The sequence below is a fragment of the Microcaecilia unicolor genome, chromosome 1, assembly GCF_901765095.1.
Source record: "Microcaecilia unicolor chromosome 1, aMicUni1.1, whole genome shotgun sequence".
Classification (NCBI taxonomy): domain Eukaryota; kingdom Metazoa; phylum Chordata; class Amphibia; order Gymnophiona; family Siphonopidae; genus Microcaecilia; species Microcaecilia unicolor.
In genome coordinates, this window is record NC_044031.1 from 244,311,118 (window position 1) to 244,331,377 (window position 20,260).

The 20,260-nt window shown below is 44.6% G+C and overlaps 1 protein-coding gene across 1 annotated transcript in view; it reads right to left on the reverse strand.

Annotated features, from left to right (window-relative positions):
* Positions 1 to 20,260, reverse strand: part of LOC115471567 (E3 ubiquitin-protein ligase MARCH6-like) — a 284,950-nt gene that overhangs the window by 252,481 nt on the left and 12,209 nt on the right. Inside the window, exons 2-3 of the mRNA XM_030205205.1 lie at positions 13,063 to 13,159; positions 7,235 to 7,308 (exon numbers count right to left, since the gene is read on the reverse strand). Coding sequence (XP_030061065.1) covers positions 7,235 to 7,308; positions 13,063 to 13,159 — 171 coding nt within the window. The remainder of the gene's footprint in view (positions 1 to 7,234; positions 7,309 to 13,062; positions 13,160 to 20,260) is intronic.

Genomic DNA, 20,260 nt, shown 5'->3' on the forward strand with positions numbered 1-20,260 from the left:
AGGACTACTGTGCAAACCGTATGCCAGCAAAGATAACAGCTATACCAAGCTTTTCTCTATTTAATAATACCAACAAATTACCTGCAAACATCAAATCTGAAGTGGTAGACATTGTGGTTGCCATGTATGCAACAGATGTGAGGCCTTTTTCTATTGTTGAAGGGGATGGATTCAGGAACTTAGCATTGAAGCTCATCTCCATTGGTGCTAAATATGGGAACGTTGACCTCGACAAAGTCATGCCCTGTGGGTCAACTGTCTCTCGTCATCTTGATGGTGTTCTGGAGAAAGAAGATCGCACTCATCGACAAGCTGTCTTTAGTGCTACAATTCAGAGTGACAACTGACCTCTGGACACACAAAGCAGCCATAGTTATATAACTGTGACTGTACAGTATATTGGTAACTGGCAAACTGAATTGTGTATCTTGGCTACTCGACTACTCAATGAAAATCATACCTCAGAAAATATAAAACTGACAGTGAAGTCAATTCTGGACAAGTTTTGTGTACATTGTCAAGACAATGTGTTCACTATAGACAATGCCAGTAATATGAAGGCTGCTTTTCGAAAAAAACACGTGGATTTTATTTATTGCATTTGTACCCCACATTTTCCCACCTATTTGCAGGCTCAATGTGGCTTACATGGTACCGGTGGCATACGCCAAGGCCGGTTGAGAAGCAGGTACAATGTGATAGTGTGGTCGAGTAAGGTTCGTGTGTTACAGGCACGATTGGGATCGAAGAGAGGAAGGGTTAGGTAATGTCCTTAACGAGCTTTGGCTTTGGTTTTGCACATGTCATAATCTACATCTTGTTTGGTCACACAGACTTCAGAAGACAACTTTGTGTGGCACTGGTTTGCCTCCTGGGGTAGCCCAACTTATTGACACCTCAAAAGAACTAATGACATTGTCAAAAAGAACAAAAATTAAACAATCAGCTGGTAACAACACTTAAACAATGTGTAGTAACACAATGGAACAGTGTGCTGTTAATACTAAAATCAGTTGCAACATATTTTTCAGATCTCCATACACTAAGTGCTGAGCCAGGGTTTTAATAGAAATTTTTTCGTCGGTTGGCTCATATCAATGAAGACTTGTTGGCTGATGTCATTCAAGTTTTGGAACCAGTTGATGTGGCCACAAAATGCCTCTCTACTGACAAAAGCACTTCACTGCATCTGGTATTACCTACCAAAATAAAGCTGCAAAAACACTTCACTGAAAAGGCTGACAGTAGTATCACCTTACAACTAAAAAAACCATCTACTTAACATGTTGAAAGTTGAATAAATACTTCACAATTCATCAGTTCCATTGTACCACCGCTTTGCTGGATCCACGGTAGCACAGGCACTGACCAGCTTGAAAGAGATGGTGGATAGACTGCCAGCAGCAGACATTCCGGATGACTCATCTGTCTTGCAGCAACCCAATAAGAGGAAACTAGAGAAAATTTTCTTTACTCCTCCTCTTCATCTTTTAACATATCTGAGGTACGTATATATTTTCTTTTGCTATTACAATATGTTATATCTATTTGTAATTACAATGCTACTTACAAAATATTCCTTCATTCACATTCAAAACAATATCATCTGCTTTTTCTCAGGTGGATGCATACATGACTACCACTGACTAAGTTACTGATGACATCTTGTCAAAATCAACTAAGTGGAAAAATCTTTCTGGAGTTGCCAGACGTGTCCTTGGAGTGCCTGCTGCCAGCACATCATCAGAACAGTCATGTTCATCGGCTGGGCATGTTCTCGAGGATAGACGATCACAGCTAGGAACACATACTGTAGATGGACTTCTGTTTCTGAACGGACTAAAGAAATAACTGCCCAATATTCCTAACTGGTTATTGTCCTGTTACTTGGAGGATGTTTGCATTTTGTATTGTCATTACAACTCAATAAAAACAAATTACCCTTCAGAAGTAGATACTTCTCTTTTTTTTTTATGGGGACGGGTAGGGATAGAGGAGATCACTCATGGGAACGGGCGGGGCCAGCTTAGATTCTGGCAGGGATGGAGTAGATTCCAATGGGGACGGGCAGGGAAAGGTTGGATTTCTGTCCCCATGCAACTCTCTATTCTGAACAGCCCGAAAGACTAAGTTAAGATTCCACTCTGGACACAGCATACAAAAGGGAGGCCGCAAGCAGCAAACTCCAAGCAAGAATCGAATGATACCCACTGGAGCTGCAAGAGACATCTTCTGTAGTCAGCCCCTGAAACAGTCCAAAGCTGCAATCTGAAGTTTTAATGAACCCAATGCCAATCTTTTCTGAAAAACTGCTTGAAAAAAAACGTTACGTGTGCGATCTGAGCAGAGCATGGAGATAGTCTATGCTCAGAACACAAGCCCTCGAACATCCTCCATGCCCTCGCAGATGCCATGGATGTAGAGCGTTTCCGAGCCTGAAGCAAGGTTGTAAAGACCAAATCAGAACAACCTTTTGGTCTTAACTGAGCCCTTTCAATGCCCAAGCCATAAGACCCATGGGGCACAGATTCTCCATGAGTACCAGACCTTGTTTCAGTAGAACGTATACTTAGAGAAGACAGAGGACCCCTATCCAGCAGTTGAATAAAGTCCATGTACTATGGCTTCTGTGGCCAATCCAGGGCTATGCGTATTGTTTGACCCCAGTGCAAATGCAATCCTTTCAACACACAGCCTCCCATGGGCCAAGGAGAGAAGGCATACAGTAGATGTATCTCCTGCCAGGGCTGCAGTAGGGCATCGATCCCCATCAAGCCCAGTTCTTTCTGATGGCTGAAGAACTTAAGGCATTTTGGCATTCCTGTTCTTTGCCATCAAGTCCAGATGCAGAAAACCCCATCGGTCCACTATCAGCTGAAACCCATGGCTAGATAGTTCCCATTCTCCTGGGTTCAAGGAGTGCCTGCTAAGAAAGTTTGTCTCCACATTCAAGGACCCCGCAATGTGAGCTGACAAGCACAGATTTTTCTCTGCCCAACTCATGAGGGAGGCCACCTCCACCACCATCAGATGATTGAAAGTCCCATCTTCCTTGTTGATATGTCACTACCATTGCACTGTTGGAGAAAACATGGACCGAGGCCCCTGTCAGAAAAGGAGCAAAGCCATGTAAGGCATTCTGCACTGCCCTGAGCGCCAAGCGATTTTTGAACCACGGAGACACCAGTACCATCCAGGTGCCCTGTGCCAGATGAATTTGTAATGAGCTGTCCAACCCGACTGGCTGGTATCTGTTGTCAAAAAATGAGCTGAACTCTATTGAACAATCTATACATGTTCATAACCTATAGGATGTGATATCTCTCATCTTTTTTATTAAATATTACAATCTTTCTTGCATTAAGTTAAAACTGTTCTTTGGAAAATATCACGTTTGAAACAGTACAATCAAGTAAGATATTTTTTATTATAACAGATATAAAAAGTGGAGTTTTTTTAAGACCAAGGATTATAATGGAGTCCTAAGAAAGCAGACGATTATATGTATTGAATAAGAATAACATCATGCAAGGACTGATGAGGTCTTTTTCTCCATTTTGATTAAAAAGAAATAAAGAAGAAAAAAGCAAGAAAGATTGTAATATTTAATAAAAAAAAGAGATAAAAGAGAGATATCACATCCTATAGGTTATGAACATCTATAGACTGTTCAATAGAGTTCAGCTCATTTTTTGACAATACAGTATAGATTTGCTGAAATTTTGTCCGGATTTTTTCTGTGGTATCTGTTGTCACCACTTCCCATTGTGTTATTAGAAAGGGAGCTCCGATGGTCAAATTCCTGGGTGACAACCACCACTGCATACACCATCTGGCAACCAGCATCCAAGGAAGATGAAGATCGTGCTTCTGCGACACTGGAGACCAGCAGCTGAGAAGAGATCCTACATCGGTTACGTATGAGCTCTTGCCAATGACACCACTTCCATCGCCACAGTCACTATCCCAGAACCTGGATGTAGTCCCAGACCCTGGGGCTACCTTGACTGAGAAGACAAATCTATTGAACCAGCTTCGACCACCTGCGATCCACAAGGAAGATTCTCTCCAGTGTTGTCCCTTATAGAATGCCCTGACACTCCAGCGTCTGCTCTTCTCTACATTGATCACCCAACCCAACTTTTTCCATCACTGACATGCTATCCAAATAGGATGTCATAAGAATAAGTCAGTCAGTCAAGATATGGGTGAACTCTGATTCCTTGGAACGAAGAAGAAGGATACCCCCACCAACACCACCACCACCATAACCTTGGTACACGTTCTTGGAACTGTGGCGAGACCAAAGGACAAAGATATGAACTGGAAGTGACAGCCCAACACTGCAAAACATTGAAATCTCTGATGTGGCAGTCATATGGGGGTATATGCAAGTATGCCTCCTTGAGATCGAGGGCAGAGAGAAATTCTCCCACCTGACCGAGGCTACCGTGTGAAAGTGGGACACTAGGAGGCAGCAGTTTAGAATTTTGAGATCTAGATCTAAGACTGGACAAAAGGTGCCTGCCTTCCTTCCTTCCTTGGGACAATGAAGTAGACAGAGTGCAGGAGTGGCCTAGTGGTTAGGGTGGTGGACTTTGGTCCTGGGGAACTGAGGAACTGAGTTCGATTCCCACTTCAGGCACAGGCAGCTCCTTGTGACTCTGGGCAAGTCACGTAACCCTCCATTGCCCCATGTAAGCCGCATTGAGCCTGCCATGAGTGGGAAAGCGCGGGGTACAAATGTAACAAAAAATAAAATAACTTGTCCCTGTTCAGCCCAGGGAACTGGAACAATGGCCCAAAGCACCAGCAAGGCATCTACACTGGCCTGAACCTTGATCGCCTTGCTTCCTTTTCAACAAGAAGACTGCAAGAGGAGAGGAGCAGCTGGGCAAAAGAACTCCAACTTGTAACCTTCTGTAAGAATATCCAGAACCCACTGATCTGAGTCACCTGGAGCGCCCAATGCTTCCAAAGATTTGTTCTGAAGTGATTTTGGCCCACTCCTCCCAAAACTCCTGAAGATGTCCTCCCACTGGAGGAAGAGAAGAGAGTGGACAAAACTTGCAATACAAAGCTTTGGAAGCATTGGGCAGCTCTAGTGACAGAGGAAGCCTTCCTGTCCACATGAAAAATTAGTGTGCCTGAAAGTGGGACTTCTGACCATAATGATGACCAGGCCAGTACCGTCTGCTGTCTCAAAATAGAGATCAAGAGTCCCCTGAGATGGATGACCAGAGGCTTACAGCTTATCCTCCGGTAACTGCTGTGGCTTAGTTTCTCCCAGTTTTTTCACAAAGCTGCTGACATCCTCTTCAAAAGCCACCTGCCCCAAAAGAGTTGCCAACGTGCCTATACAGCCAAAGACATACTCTAGGCCATACCCGTAACATGTCACAACCAAATCCACCAAATAGGCCAACCTGCTTCCAGCTAGGCATTATGGTGCCCATCTTGTGTTGCCAACTGTTGATGCCACTTCAGGCATGCTCTTGCCACGAACGAGCTTGCACAATGCTGTTTGAAGACCCAAAGAGACCACTTCAAAGGTTTATTTGAGCAAGCCTTCTAGCTTCCTGTCCTGTAGGTCTTTCATGGCAATGCCCCCTTTCACTGGCAAGGTGGTCTTCTTAGTCACCACAACCAGGGAATTCACCCTGAGAAGCTAAAATTTCTTTTTCTCCTCCAGAACTAACGGGTAGAGGCAAGCCATGGCTCTTCCCACTTTCAGCCCCACATCCGGTGAGACCCATTCTGAATGTTTAGATGCATCGGGAAGATCTTGGAAGGACCTCCAAGCCCCTTCATAGTTGACGAAAATGGAACTCCTAATGCAGAAACAAAAGGCTCCTCAACTGAAAGCACTGCCAGTGCCTCACAAATAAGAGTACTGAGTTCCACTTTATGTAACCACCTCAGTACTTTCAGATCATCTCCCTCCATGCCAGAGAGCCTGAAGACCCTTGTATAAACGGATGCTGTGACAAATCTGAAGATGTGCTGCCAACAGTTTCCTCTGCATCCTGAGGAATTCCCGGCTTACACACACTGCAATGCCCCAACGCCGGCCAACAGGTCCCACAGTGGGAACCACTGCTTAACTGCCTCAACGGGAGTCGCCACTCAACCCAAGTGTCCCAAGCGCACGTGTCCCAAGCCATGGAGTCAGGATCCTCCCCTGCATAAAGTAGAACTTACAGCCCTCCAAGTGGTTCTGAATCAAACGTTAGTCACTTACCACTGCTGGCTGGTCCCCTACAGCCACAGTATCCACAAGTCTTATGATGAGAAAGGCTCATGACTGATATTCTGTCCCATGCTCTCCAGCAAACCTCTTTCCTTCCTTTTTTTTTAATAGGTGGTTGTGCTAGAAAAGGAGAGCTCTACAGGTGAAGGGAGGGAAGAAGTAAATTTGTAGGGCACCAGAGACAGGGATCTGAAGATCTCCAGATATGGCTCTGCAGACTCAAGCTACCTGCAAAAATCAACTGGGGACAGCTGACCAACTGGACCAGGAGCAAACCACTCAGAACCAGAAATCTTTGTCCATCCACCTGGAGATAGAAAATACTGAGGAGCTGGATTGAATGCCAAGAGAGAGATATGTCTCAGCTCAGTTTTCAGTTTATCTCCACTGCTGGTTGATGGACACAACTATCCCACAGGTTCTGGAATAGTGGGAAGCAACAGAAAGAAGATAATTATTAAAGCTAGGCAAGATAAGAAGCCCTATAATGCTTTACCTAAACTTCTTCACTTGTTCCAGGCTTTCATGATAAATGTCTCTGAAAAGGTCACAATCAATAGTTAAAGATAGATGTTTCAATTTGAAAAGGACTACCTCCCAACATAGCAAGAAATGTGTTCTACAGCAGAAAAGTGCAGAAAGGCCTGATAAAACTAGCAAGCCTGACATCAGGGCTGGGCAGAATGGTAGTACATACTACACAAAACATGTCATGCATTGGCAGCATGTACTTGTATCTGAGCAATTTTTTGCATGTAAATATTTTGCATGCAGAAAAGGCTTATAAAATCACCACGGTCTCTTTTGCGATAGATTTTGTTATAGAACTTAAAGAACCTTACCCATTATGTATGAACTACAAAGAGCTCTGCCTGGAGATGCAATACATGGTCAAAATACTTTATGAAACTTTTGTGCAATAATTAAAAAAAAAAAACAAAAAAAAACACACAACTAAAAATGGTCACAGTAACATATACTTACTTGGTGTGAAAGCAAATCTGTGCTTGCATAATTCACAGTATTCTTTTCTGCTGTGTTTAAGCCACTGAACTAAACTGCAAAAAAGAAAAGCACATCTTACCATACATGTAATACAGTCACACAGAATATATTTAGGAAATGCTTGACCTGTTGAGTAACCCAAATATCTGCTTTAAGATTTGTCTTGTTTATCCATTAGAATGTAAGTTCCATGGAGCAGGAACTCTTATATCAGTGCTACAAAAATGATAAATAGTGATAGCCAAGACAATTAAAAACATTCATTTGACTGTCATTGAGCAATAATCAGGATACTTTCTGCTGTCACTTTCACAGTGCGCTCAGAGTGGCACAATGCCTTACGGGGTTACACCTTTACCAACTACCTACTTCATATTTTTTTAATTTATATTTATCAACTGCCTCTACAAGAGCTCTCAAGATAGCTTACAACCAAAAAGGAAGAAAGTTTACGCTATTTTCTGTGAAGGCGCAGCCATTTCTCAAAATGATCAATCACATAGGGTGAGTTCTCTTTGCTATCAAGAAGTTACAATACAGATTTCCTTTCACCCTGAAGCTTGGAAAACTAATTATTTGCTCATTTTCATTTCTTAATCAGATAACAAATCTAACAAGAATGATCCTCCATTTGCTTTACCTATGGCTCAAAAACACCACCCCCCCCCCCCCCCCCCCCCCCAAAAAAAAAAAAAAACCCTCGGGACAGCCCTACATGCAATGATACCATGATGAAAGAAATCCAAACTTTAAAGGATCTCACATATACTCAATCGGAAATTACCAACGGAATACAGAACTATCTGGAACATCTTGCCTCAATTTCTGGCAGCACAAGATTGCACGCAGGACTTGGAAACTTGCACTAAAATGTTGGAATCCTTGGAGAAAAGTTTAAAAAAAAAATGCACACACAAAAAAAAAAATCACTAAATTAAATTATTCTCTCTCGCTTCCTTCCTTTCTCCATCTCTGATGAGGGAGGAGGGACTGAGAAATGGACTCTGGAGGCAAACACTGACAAAGGAAGCCTGTTCCAGCCAGCGTTGGGACCTTCCCTCTGCAGAAGCAGGAAGTTACCTCAGAGGAGATGGGGCACGACTCATTCAGGGGAGGGGTGAGGAAGGAGGGACCGAGAGAGAGACACTGTACTCAGGAGGTGAAGAGAGGGAGATGTGCTGTATCAGGGAATGGAACAGAGGATATACAGTGGGCCGACACAGAGAGAGAGAGAGAGAGAAACAGAGAGAGAGAAACACAGAGAAAGAGAGAGAAACACAGGGAGAGAGAAACACAGAGAAAGAGAGAGAAACAGAAAAAAAGAGAGAGAAACAGAGAGAGAGAAACACAGAGAAAGAGAGAGAGAAACACAGAGAGAGAAAAAGAGAGAAAGAGAGAGAGAGAAACAGAGAGAGAGAAGCACAGAGAGAGAGAGAGAGAGAGAAGCACAGAGAGAGAGAGAGAGAGAAACACGACAGACCTTGAGGCGGGAAAGCAGAGAGTGTGGGAGAGATACTGAAACTGGGGTAAGGGGTATGGTAGGAAGGGAAAAGACAATAGGGACAGAGCATAGACGAGAGATGCTTGGCATGGGAAGATAGGTCAAGTGACACAGAGGAGACATGTTGCACAGGAAAAATAGAGAAAAGCAGAACAAGTCAGCATTGGGAAAAGCAGTTACTCATTTTTACCAGGTGTTCTCAGAGGACAGTAGGCCAAGTATTCTCACTTCTATGTGATGTCATCCAACAATGTCCGGTGTGGATGCTGCCTAGCGTATACAGTTATTAGAAAATCCTAGCAGCATCCCACCAGAAGTGTGGGTGCCATCCTGCCCAAAGCATGAGCACAGGTTTCTCAGTAGGATAATATAGCGAAGGAACATAACCCCTAGGAGAGGTGGGAAGGTACATGAGAATACTTTCTCCAAGGACAAGCAGACCATTGGTATTCTCAAATCTGGTAATCCCTAGATACCAGACTCACTGAAAACAACAATGCTAGGACAACAGGGACTCGAAACGTGGAGGCCTTTAAAGTTAATTAATCTTAAATTATATACATCTAGTTCTGAAGGTGCAGCCTGGGCCAAGGAGGGTGGAGCTGGATTTGAGACATCAAACAAGTTGAGCAGGATGCCAGCTATCACGTCAGGTATCCTGTTCAAGGCTGTAATGAGATGCGAATGTGTGGACTGAAGACCACATCGCAGCCTTGCAAATCTCCTTGATGGAGGATGATCTCAAGTGGGCTACCGACAGCCATAGCTCTGACATTACAAGCCTTCACATTATCCTCTAGAGTCAGCCTGGCCATAAGTGAAAGAGAAGCAATCTGCAGGTTAACTGAAAATAGCTTATTTGCCAATAGCTATCCCCATCCTGTTTGGGTCAAAAAAAAAAAAAACCAAAAAAACTGAGGACTGTCTATGGGCTGCTCCAGAGAGAAGGCAAAGGCTCGCTTGCAGTCTAAGGTATGCAGCACACTTTCACAAGGATAGGCATATGGTTTGGGGAAAAATGTTGACAGAACAATTCACCGGTTAAGACATAACTCCAACACTACCTTACGAAGGAACTTAGGGTGCGTGCAAAGAACTACTCTGTTGTGATAAAATTTCATAAAAGATGGAACAGCTACAATTGACCGCCACCAAAAATACAACTTTCCAGGTCAGATACTAGGTGACAGGAGTCAAGCGGCTCAGAAGGAGATGAGTGAGGACAATGTTGAGATTCCATAACACAGTGGGAGGTTTGACCGGATGGGAGGGGTGCCTCTTTCAACATCAAGCCTCTCATGAAATGATCAACTAGAGAGATAGGATTACCACCCACAAGGAGATGGTAAGCACCAATTGCACTGAGATGTACCCTTACAGAGTTGGTTTTAAAACCAGACAGAGGTGCAGGAGGTTTTCAAGCAGTTTTTGTGTAGGGCAAGAAAGAGGATCTAGCGACTAGCCCTCACACCAGACAACAAAACTTCTCCATTTAAAAGAATACCACCTCTAAGTGGAATCTTTACTGGAAGCAATTAAGATTTTGGAGACACCCTCAGGCACATTTGAGAATTGAAACTCTACTCTCTCGATATCCAAGCCATGAGAGCCTGGGACTGCAGGTTGGGATGCAGAAGGGACCCCGTGTTCTGCATTATGAGGGTCGGAACACACTCCAAACTCCATGGTTCTTCCGAGGACAACTCCAGAAGAAGCGGGAACCAGATCTGTCTCGTCATGTAAGGAGCAATTTGGATCATCATCCCAGATCTTGCTTGAGTTTCAGCAAAGTCATCAATATGCATACCCTTGGATATAGAGAAGACCTTCTTCCACCCCACCCTCAATGGAAAACAAAGGCATTTGACGCTAGTCTGCTGCCTGCCTGGAGCAGAACAGAGGAAATTTGTAACTTTGTGGTTGAGATGCGTGGCAAAAAGATCCACCGAAGGGGTGCCCCACTCTTGAAAGATCTTGCAGACTATGCCCATATTGAGAGACAACTTGTGTGGTTGCATTATCTTGCACAGTCTGTATGCCAGGCTGTTCTTCCCAGCTAGGCATGTGGCTTGCAGTACCATCCCGTGAAGAAGGGTCCATTGCCACATCCAAAAAGCTTCCTGACAAGTGATAGGATTGCATACCTGCATACCCCTCTGCTTGTTCACATAGTATACCGCACCCTGTTGGTTTTAATGAAAAAAAAATGGTTCTGTAGCCGATCTCTGAAAGCCTTTAGAGCATTCCAAATAGCACTTAGCTCCAGGAAGTTAATAAGGAGATCTGTCTCCTGAGCAAACCACATACCTTGAGTGTGAAGTCCATGTACATGAGCTCCGCAACTCAAGTTGGATGCATCCGTTGGCAACAATTTCTCAGAAGGTAGAATTTGAAATGGGAGTACCAGTCAAGTTTGGCCAAATTGTCCACTGGAGGAGGAAATGAACCATTTCTGGAGGAACCTGGATGGCATCCGCTGGGCTCCCAGCCACCTGAGACTTCTAGGAAGCTATCCATTGGACATCTCTCAAATGGAGGCGAGCCATGGGAGTGACACAGTGGAAGTCATGTGGCCTAGCAACCTCAAAATTCGCTGAGCTATGACCTCCTTCCTCATTCAGAATTACAAGGCAAGTACTATCAAGGCATCTGCTCTCAATAGGGGGCAGGAAAGCTCGAGCTTCCACTGTATCCATAAGAAATCCATCGACTCTGGTAACATTGTTCTCTTAGTTCCACTTGATCTTGCTGTAGCCTTTGATTTCATAGATCATGATATACTCCTCTCCAGGCTTCATTCTTTAGGTATTTCTGGTACGGTCTTCGCTTGGTTCACACCTTATTTCACTATAACTGATCTTCACGTTTCCCAGTCCCATCTTAATTCTTATCCACTGACTACCTTCCATCCAGGGACCCAAGGGATACAGCCTGGTCCCAGGCTGTCAGCTCAGAAAAAACACCTACCAAAAAGGCAAGAAGAGAGCCAAGGAGACGTAAGTTGGCCAAAAGCTCCGAGGGCAGAACCCAACTGCCAAATCTGTGAAGAAAAACTCCGTCCAGACCTCCTACTCTGGGGGAAAAAAACAGAAACTTGGTTATGCTCTCTCCCATAACCTAGTCATAAAATGAGACACAGGACCTGTGGACAATAGGGACACAAATTCCCAGGCCAGGCCCCCGGGCACTAGGACACTCTGGATAGGGATAGTAAGGTGCAGTCCCAGTCCATAAAGGATCATGATACAGAGACCATCTGCACTGTGGCAACACAATGTTTTATTTATTTTTAAATTTTGGGTGATGGTCCTCAAAGCTACTTCAGCCAAAACTGTTTGCTGGGCAACCAGTCAGCACTGCTAAAACAGATGAGCAGGTCCCTAAACCATGCCAAAACCCTGGAACCTGATAGCAGTTCCTCAGGGGAATAAAATTAAAATAGGCGAACAGGCCAAAGGGAGTCCCAGGGGGACCTTGGGGGTCACATCAAGTTAGCTCTTGTAAGTGCTGACTTGTGGCTATGAAGTCCAACACTGCACTCTACTGGGATAAGGTCTATGGACGGAATCCCAAGAGTAAGGCCATTAAGCTCAACCTCAAAATGTAGGTCTTAGCTGGGCCTCAGCCCTGCAACAGCCCAAACAAACTCACCATCTGCTGGAGGCAGAAGTACACTGGAGAATTCCAGGAGGCACCAACCCATATACTTGTGATGTCACTGGAAAAGTTCAGTATCTCTACCTTCATCTGCTGGCAGGAAAGGGACACTATCCAACTGTTTGGATTGGTATGGCAGGGCTGATAATGAAAAAAAGTGAACGTCTTGAGTGATCCAGTAAAAGCTAAAACTGGAATCCAACAGAAAAGCCATGGCAAAACTTGAGGACTGCAGTTCATAGATGATCCCCTTGCCAGCTTAAGAGCTTGAGCTATTCTGCCAAGAATGGGCAAAAACCACACCAGCCTACTATGTAAAGATGGTAGACACCTATCCTCAACAACTCAAAAGGTGCTTTCACCAAGTACAGAGTCACAGGGTGTGAAGACACAAGACTGATTTTTAAAGAAATATTCAAAAAGCATTTAAGAATCATTTTTCTTTCATAATGAAATCTTAAGAGTATGTTGCATAAATCTGTGAAAAACTCCTACTTTAAACAACACAATAGAAAATAAATTAAACAGCAGAATGTGAAAAATGTGGAAAGATGTGAAGACTTACAAGGCACTATATACACACACAACATATATAACTACAATACATTAAGACCAAGGCTACATTATGCCTGTTTTGTTCTTAACTTACCACTCTTGATGAATAAATTTAATACTGCCAGTGCACACACATGGATGATAGAGCGGCTTCTCTGGGGTTCCTTCAGACCGGCACACCCTGCATATGTCTGTGGGTCAAAAAATAAATCGGATGAACTTTTTGCCACAATACACCCACTTTCTCTAGAAATAAAGTAACCATACACAGTGTGACTCCTGCATTATAATGTGCAGCTGCTCCAAGACCTCAAGCCCTTGCCTCCCTTTTACACAGTAAATATGTCTGAAAGCAAAACCCAATGATAACAAGCAATAGCCACCACTAAACAAAGTTTCACTAAGAGAATATCAACAAAGAAAACCACTCTCAGTCATATTTCTGGCCACGTGCAATGTATTAAACAGATCAAAGTGTTTTACACTCCAGCAAAGTTCGATTAAGTGTGTTATGTAACAAGCCTGCTACACCAGGGATTTAATTTAACTTTTAACTTGAAGAAGAAGGGGATAAGGTCGGAGGGGAGGGAAAGAGGGGGGGGGGACCACTAGATCTGCAGGTTGTGGGGGAGTTGGATCGGGTTGGGTCCACTACACCACCATAGGGGCCAATGCAGATATTCAGGGCAGGGTGGTCAAATGGAGGGGGTGTGCACTGGTAGACATATGCACTCAACCCTGGCATAATTTTTCTTGTGGTAGTCAAGCAGCAGGATAGCAAATGAACTACATCTGCATTCATTTTAATGTGATGTGTGGTCAGGTTTCCACGCAAGTTAACACCTATGTTGAAAGCCTTTCTGTGTTGCTATCTTCACAGTAAAACCCTCAGTAACCACGCAGGAGGATTTCTGCATCAGCCCTCAAACTCCCAGCAGGAATCTGTATGGGAAACTATCAGGCTTATTTTCGAAAGAGAAGGATGCCCATCTTTCGACACAAATCGGGAAGATGGGCATCCTTCTCAAAGAGTCGCCCAAATCGGCAAAATCGAAAGTCGATTTTGGGCATCCCCAACTGCTTTCCGTCGCGGGGACAACAAAAGTTCACGGGGGCATGTTGGAGGCGTAGCGAAGGCGGGACTTGGGCGTCCTCAACCCATAATGGGAAAAAAAAGGGCGTCCCTGATGAGCATTTGGATGACTTTACCTGGTCCTGTTTTTCTTACGGCCAAGGCACAAAAAGGTGCCCGAACTGACCAGATGACCACCGGAGGGAATCGGGTATGACCTCCCCTTACTCCCCCCAGTGGTCACTAACCCCCTCCCACCCTCAAAAAACAGCTTTAAAAATATTTTGTGCCAGCCTCAAATGTCATACTCAGGTCCATCGCAGCAGTATGCAAGTCCCTGGAGCAGTTTTAGTGGGTGTAGTGCACTTCAGGCAGGTGGACCCAGGCCCACCCCACCCTACCTGTTACACTTGTGGTGGTAAATCTGAGCCCTCCAAAACCCACCACAAACCCACTGTACCCACATCTAGGTGCCCCCCATGTACAGTTGTGGGTAGTGGGTTTCCTTTGGGGGGGGGGTTGGGGGGCGCAGCACACAAGGTAAGGGAGCTATGTACCTGGAAGCAATTTCTGAAGTCCACTGCAGTGCCCCCTAGGGTGCCCGGTTGGTGTCCTGGCATGTGAGGGGGACCAGTGCACTACAAATGTTGGCTCCTCCCACGACCAAAGGACTTGGATTGGGTCATTTCTGAGATCGGCGTCCTTGGTTTCCATTATCTCCGAAAATCAGAAACAACCAAGTTTACGGACGCCCATCTCTAAGGACGACCCTAAATGTCAAGATTTGGGCGCCCCCGACCGTATTATTGAAATGAAAAATAGACGCCCATCTTGTTTCGATAATACGGGTTTCCCCACCCCTTTGCCAGGATGTTTTGCGAGGATGTCCTCAGCAAAACTTGGGTGTCCCTTTTGATTATGCCCCTCCATGTCTGATCTGGTTCTACCAAGCTATGCAACTGCCATAAATCCCGCCCATGGCTCGTCGATGCACAAAGCTGTGCAACATCCAAGATGAAGCCCCCTTGTACAGGAGTCCTTTCTGACCCCTAGAGAGCCACCATCACTTGTTCCAGCTCCAATAGTGTCTTCCAATAGGAGGCGGCTCAAAGGACCCCATAGACAATGATTCTAGGGATGGGTACTGGGAAACCTCACCCCAACCCACACCCCACCATTTACCAGGGAATCTGAGGTCAATGATCTTCCTTTGGTTGTGGTACTATGAAGCAAAAAAAGAAAAAAAAAGCACCTTGTCTGCCCCACTTCCTCCTCCCAAAGGTAGTGAGGGCAACTTTGAACACTGGCTCTCAGCCTACACTGGGACCCGATGAATCTGCCCTACAAATATTGCCACCTCTTCAGCAGTGCCAAAAACACTGCTCTCCTACCTGGCTCACCTTTATGGTGCAAAATAACCAAGAGGTGGACCTCCCAATCCAAGGAGGCCCCACAGACCTCAAGTACACTTTACAGCTGGGTCCAGGCCAACTCTGTGGACCAAGCAGAACCCTTTCCTGATGGACAACCAGCAGGCCATTTTCTTGGGCAGCCTTGAAAGAAAGATAATCAAGAAACAGCAGACCAATTATGACCACTCTTGCTAGAGTCTGAGCTAAGAGACAGATATGAAGAGCTGTGTCCCAGATCCAACCCACAGGCACCTTGCTTGAAAACCTAGAAGCAAGGCCAATCACTGGAAGGCTATGGAAACAGGTATGCTCGGCACTAAGCATGAGGTCTGAAACCCCTGTCCCAGACTCCCAGTCCATAAAAGACTGTGGAGCTAATAACTTCCCTATGTTCCAGGCATACTTCAGTGCAGGGGTTCTACACCCGCTAAATCCCAGAACTTACAACCCCTGACTAACCAAGCACCGGTAGTCCAAGTGGAGACAACTTGAAGCTGCCAAAAAGAGCTACAGAATACTGACCTGGGAATATCTGTAGGATCCTTTGGAGGGAACTACCTGAAAAGAGAGCCATTAAGTATGGGGACCCCAGTGCAAAGAGACTTAGGGCTTTCATTGCGAGCAGAACCCTGTGGTGATGTATTGGCCTGCATTACGAATGAGAGGGAATCCCCTGAGAGGCATCACCAATCCAAGAGAAAGCTGCCAGAGTTTCCGTGAACCAGGACTGATGAACATAGCTTTTGCAAAGAAAGGAAGATGCCCTAGGCACCCCCACCATTTAAGAGAGCCTGCCTATGGACAGCAGGAAGCACCTGGAATAGTCTTGTTCATGCACCCTTCCCCCACCGAAAATGGCCCAACTATGACTAGCATGGGGGAAGGTGAGTAAAAAGGAAAACGTCTTACCTGATAATTTTCTTTCCTTTAGTCCTACCAGATCATTCTAGAACCAGTGGATTGTGTCCATCAACCAGCAGAAGTAGCCAGAGAAAGCAATTATTTGTGACTCGCTGCTTAAGGATATCATGCAGCCATAGAATGTTCAATATTTTGAATAGCCAAGCAATGAACTGCAGGTCAAAATGGACCAGGCAATAATGCATATGTACAGTAAATATTGAGACATATACTCTGACAAATACGTCACTGAGTCAGGAGATATGTAGAATTGTGCACACTGAAGAATGTTGAAAAACAAGAGACCCCTCCGAAGGGACACCACCTTGTAAGTGGTGGAGGGGCTTCCTTGTTTCAATGACTCAGAGGGCTATGCTGTAGGGTTACCCATATCAGACAGGCCTCTGAGGAGAAACCAGACAAAGAGTGTCCCAACCTGGAGGATCCAAGATGGCGTTGAGGGAGGACGTACGCTAGTTGAGTTCCCGTTTTACACCAGAATGCCTGAAGAAGGCGCGCTCCCCAGAGAATGGGGAAGAGAAAAGGCAAAGCCATGGTGTTGTCCTCCTCGAACATGGCTGGGGTTCCTACCACTTCTCAGTCTATTTTGGAGAGATTCGGGGTCATAACGTCGGGGATATCGGTTCCTGCTTCAGGAAACAGCAAGGCTTTATTGCAGAATCTCAGTGGAGGGCGTGACTTTGAGTCCCCCTGTTGGCACGACCCCTCCAAGACCCGGAAATAGTAATGCTTCGCTATGGAGGTCAATAATGGAAATGCCCGAAGTGGGTTAGGATTTTCATGTGACCCGAGGAGGTCCTGGCGCAGCATCGACTCCGGATAATAAACCAACTGGGGGATTGGAGAGTGAGCTCTTCCCCCCGAAGATATCTGGAGCGGTTTCTGTGGAGAAATTGGACTTGGTGAAGCCAATAATGTCATAAAGGACATACTATAGGAACTGCAGCAGAATATGAATAACTGTCTTCTTCAGATGTTTAAAATTTTTCACTATGTGAGTTAAAGAATTTATATTAATACTTATCTAACAAAGTGGAAGTCCAAGATATAAAAGAGACTTTGATTACGGAAATGGCTTCTCTATGAAAATTAGATAATTTGGTAATGAAGAATAGTTATTTTTCTTGTAAAAATTGGAATTTCTTGAGAACCAATTAAGGGAAAATAACTTGAGAATGATAAATTTACCTATAATATCCTATATATTAGCTACTGAATTCTTGAAGAAATATTTCTCTGATACTTTGCTAATACCTTCTGATAGCCACCTTTTGGTGACTAAAATTATATTTCCTTTAAAATCTTCTTTCAGAGAAAAGAGATGTGTTTAATTGACATTTTGGAAAATTCAGAAGTTAGAGTTATATTATTAGTGACTTTCGTCTTTGATTAGATAGGAACAACGTTTTGAAATTGTATTTCCGATATATGGTTGATAGTTTTTTGGGTTCAAAGATGAATATTTCCTGACACATCAAGGGAATCGCAGACTGGGAGGTGTGAAGGAATCATTGCCCCAGGTGGGACCTTCCTAGCATGATTCCCTTTTAAGTGTTTTATTTTCCTTATTACTTATTTGTTTGAACCTAAGAAATTATAGAGTTTCTGGAAACAAATGAAGACTCCTCTGCAGCAACTTCCTTCAGTTACCACTGTACCGGCTGCAATAACCGATTAACCTTCCTCCCTCAGAAAATGTGAAGTGTAAGATTAACCATTTTGAATTTTTCTTATTTTCTTTAAGATTGTTTTCCTGATCTTGGATCTTCCAATTGTGGACAATTATGTAAATATATATTGTTGAGAGAAAATGTTTTTCTTTTTATATTAATTTCTGTATTTCCTTAAATTTATGTGATAAATGTGAATGTAATTAAGTAAAATGATAAATAAAATAATTTAAAAAAAAAAAAAAAAAAAGAAAAACAAGAGACATGAAATCTGCAATAAGACAGAAAAATAGAAAAGTCACTCCATAGGGTGAAATAAAAATCAATCAGGGAGGGTTTCTGGATTGGTCAGGTAGGACTAAAGGAAAGACAATCATCAGGTAAGATGGTACAATTATACCTTACCCTGCTGATAATTTTCTTTCCTTTAGTAGAGGTTAATGAATCCAGGAACTGGTAGGTTATTGTCCATCTACCAGCAGGTGGAGATAGAGATTACAAAGCTCCTCCTTCACTTCAGTATATGTCTCATCACCAAGCAGAATCGGACAAGAAACCAGGAAGCCTTCCTCACCAACCATACACAACTGAAACTTGTCAGTCCGACTAAGAGAAACCACAAATGCGATGGACTCCTCTTCAGTGGTTTCTGTTTTCTCTTTTTTTTGGAAACTAAAGACCAGGACAAGAACAGACAAGCAAAACAATCACGGCTGACAGAGGGCGGGATCCTGGATTCATCTGCTGCTACTACTACTACTACTACTATTTATCATTTCTATAGCGCTACAAGATATACGCAGCGCTGTACATTTGAACATGAAGAGACAGTCCCTGCTTGAAAGAGTTTACAATCTAATTAGGATGGACAGACAAACAGGACAAATAAGAGATAAAGGAATTACTAAGGTGGGAATGGATACTGAACAAGTAAGGGTTAGGAGTTAAAAGCAGCAACTAAAAATGTGGGCTTTTAGCCTAGATTTGAAGACGGTAAGAGATTGAGCTTGACGTACCGGTTCAGGAAGTCTATTCCAGGCATATGGTGCAGCAAGATAAAAGGAACAGAGTCTGGAGTTCGCAGTGGAGGAGAAGGGTGCAGATAATAGAGATTTACCCAGAGAACGGAGTTCCTGGGGAGGAGTGTAGAGAGAGATGAGAGTGGAGAGGTACTGAGGAGCTGCAGTAAATGCACTTGTAAGTCAATAAGAGGAGTTTGAACTGTATGCAGAAACAGACAGGGAGCCAGTGAAGTGACTTGAGGAGAGGGCTAATATGAGCATAGCAACACTGGCGGTATATAAGTCGTGCAGCAGAATTTTGAACAGACTGAAAAGGAGAGAGATTGCTAAGTGGGAGACCTGGGAGAAGCAAGTTGCAATAGTCTAGGCGACAGGTGATTAGAGTGTGGATAAGGGTTCTGGCAGTATGCTCAGAAAGGAAAGTGAATTTTGCTGAAATTAGAGAGAAAGAAACGACAGGTTTTAGCAGTTTGCTGAATATGTGCAGAGAAGGAGAGAAAGGAGAAGAAGAGGACCCCAAGGTTACGAGCTAATGAGAGGTTGGATTAGAGGTACCGGAACAGAATGACGCAGCAGCGCCTCCAGGACACCTGGAAGAATAGCTCGGCGGAGCTCGTCCAGAGTGTCTGCCGGGAAAGGCTGTGGGGTGTGCAGAGCAGGGAGGCGGTACCAGACTGTCCGAAGACCGACACCTCTTGGATGGAGGGTGAGCGGTCCTCCCGGCGTCGACGCTTCTCAGGTGCTGAACCCCTCGACGCCCCGGAGCTCCCGGTACCGTGTGTGGAAAGAGATCAATGGCGATTCTTCTTAGCCTTCGCTCGATGCACGGGATCGGTACTCCTCAGTACCGACGAGGACGTGGAATCCACACGCCTCCTCGGGGTCGGGTCCGAAAGTGTTCGGTCCCGATTGCCCTGCACAGCAGGAGCCTTCGAGACAGGTGGAGACCCACTCGATGGCTCACTGCTCCCAGCATGTGGCTCTCCCGATGTCGAAGTGCCGGGCAAAGCTCTAAACAGATGTTCCCACTGAGCTGTCCTCGACACCTGTGTCCGCTTTTTAAGGCGGAGACACAACTTACATGTGTCTGGGCGATGGTCGGGCCCAAGGCACTGGATACACCACGAATGGGAATCGGTACCTGAGATTGCCCGGCTGCACTGATCGCGCTTCTTGAAGCCGCTGGGAATCCTCG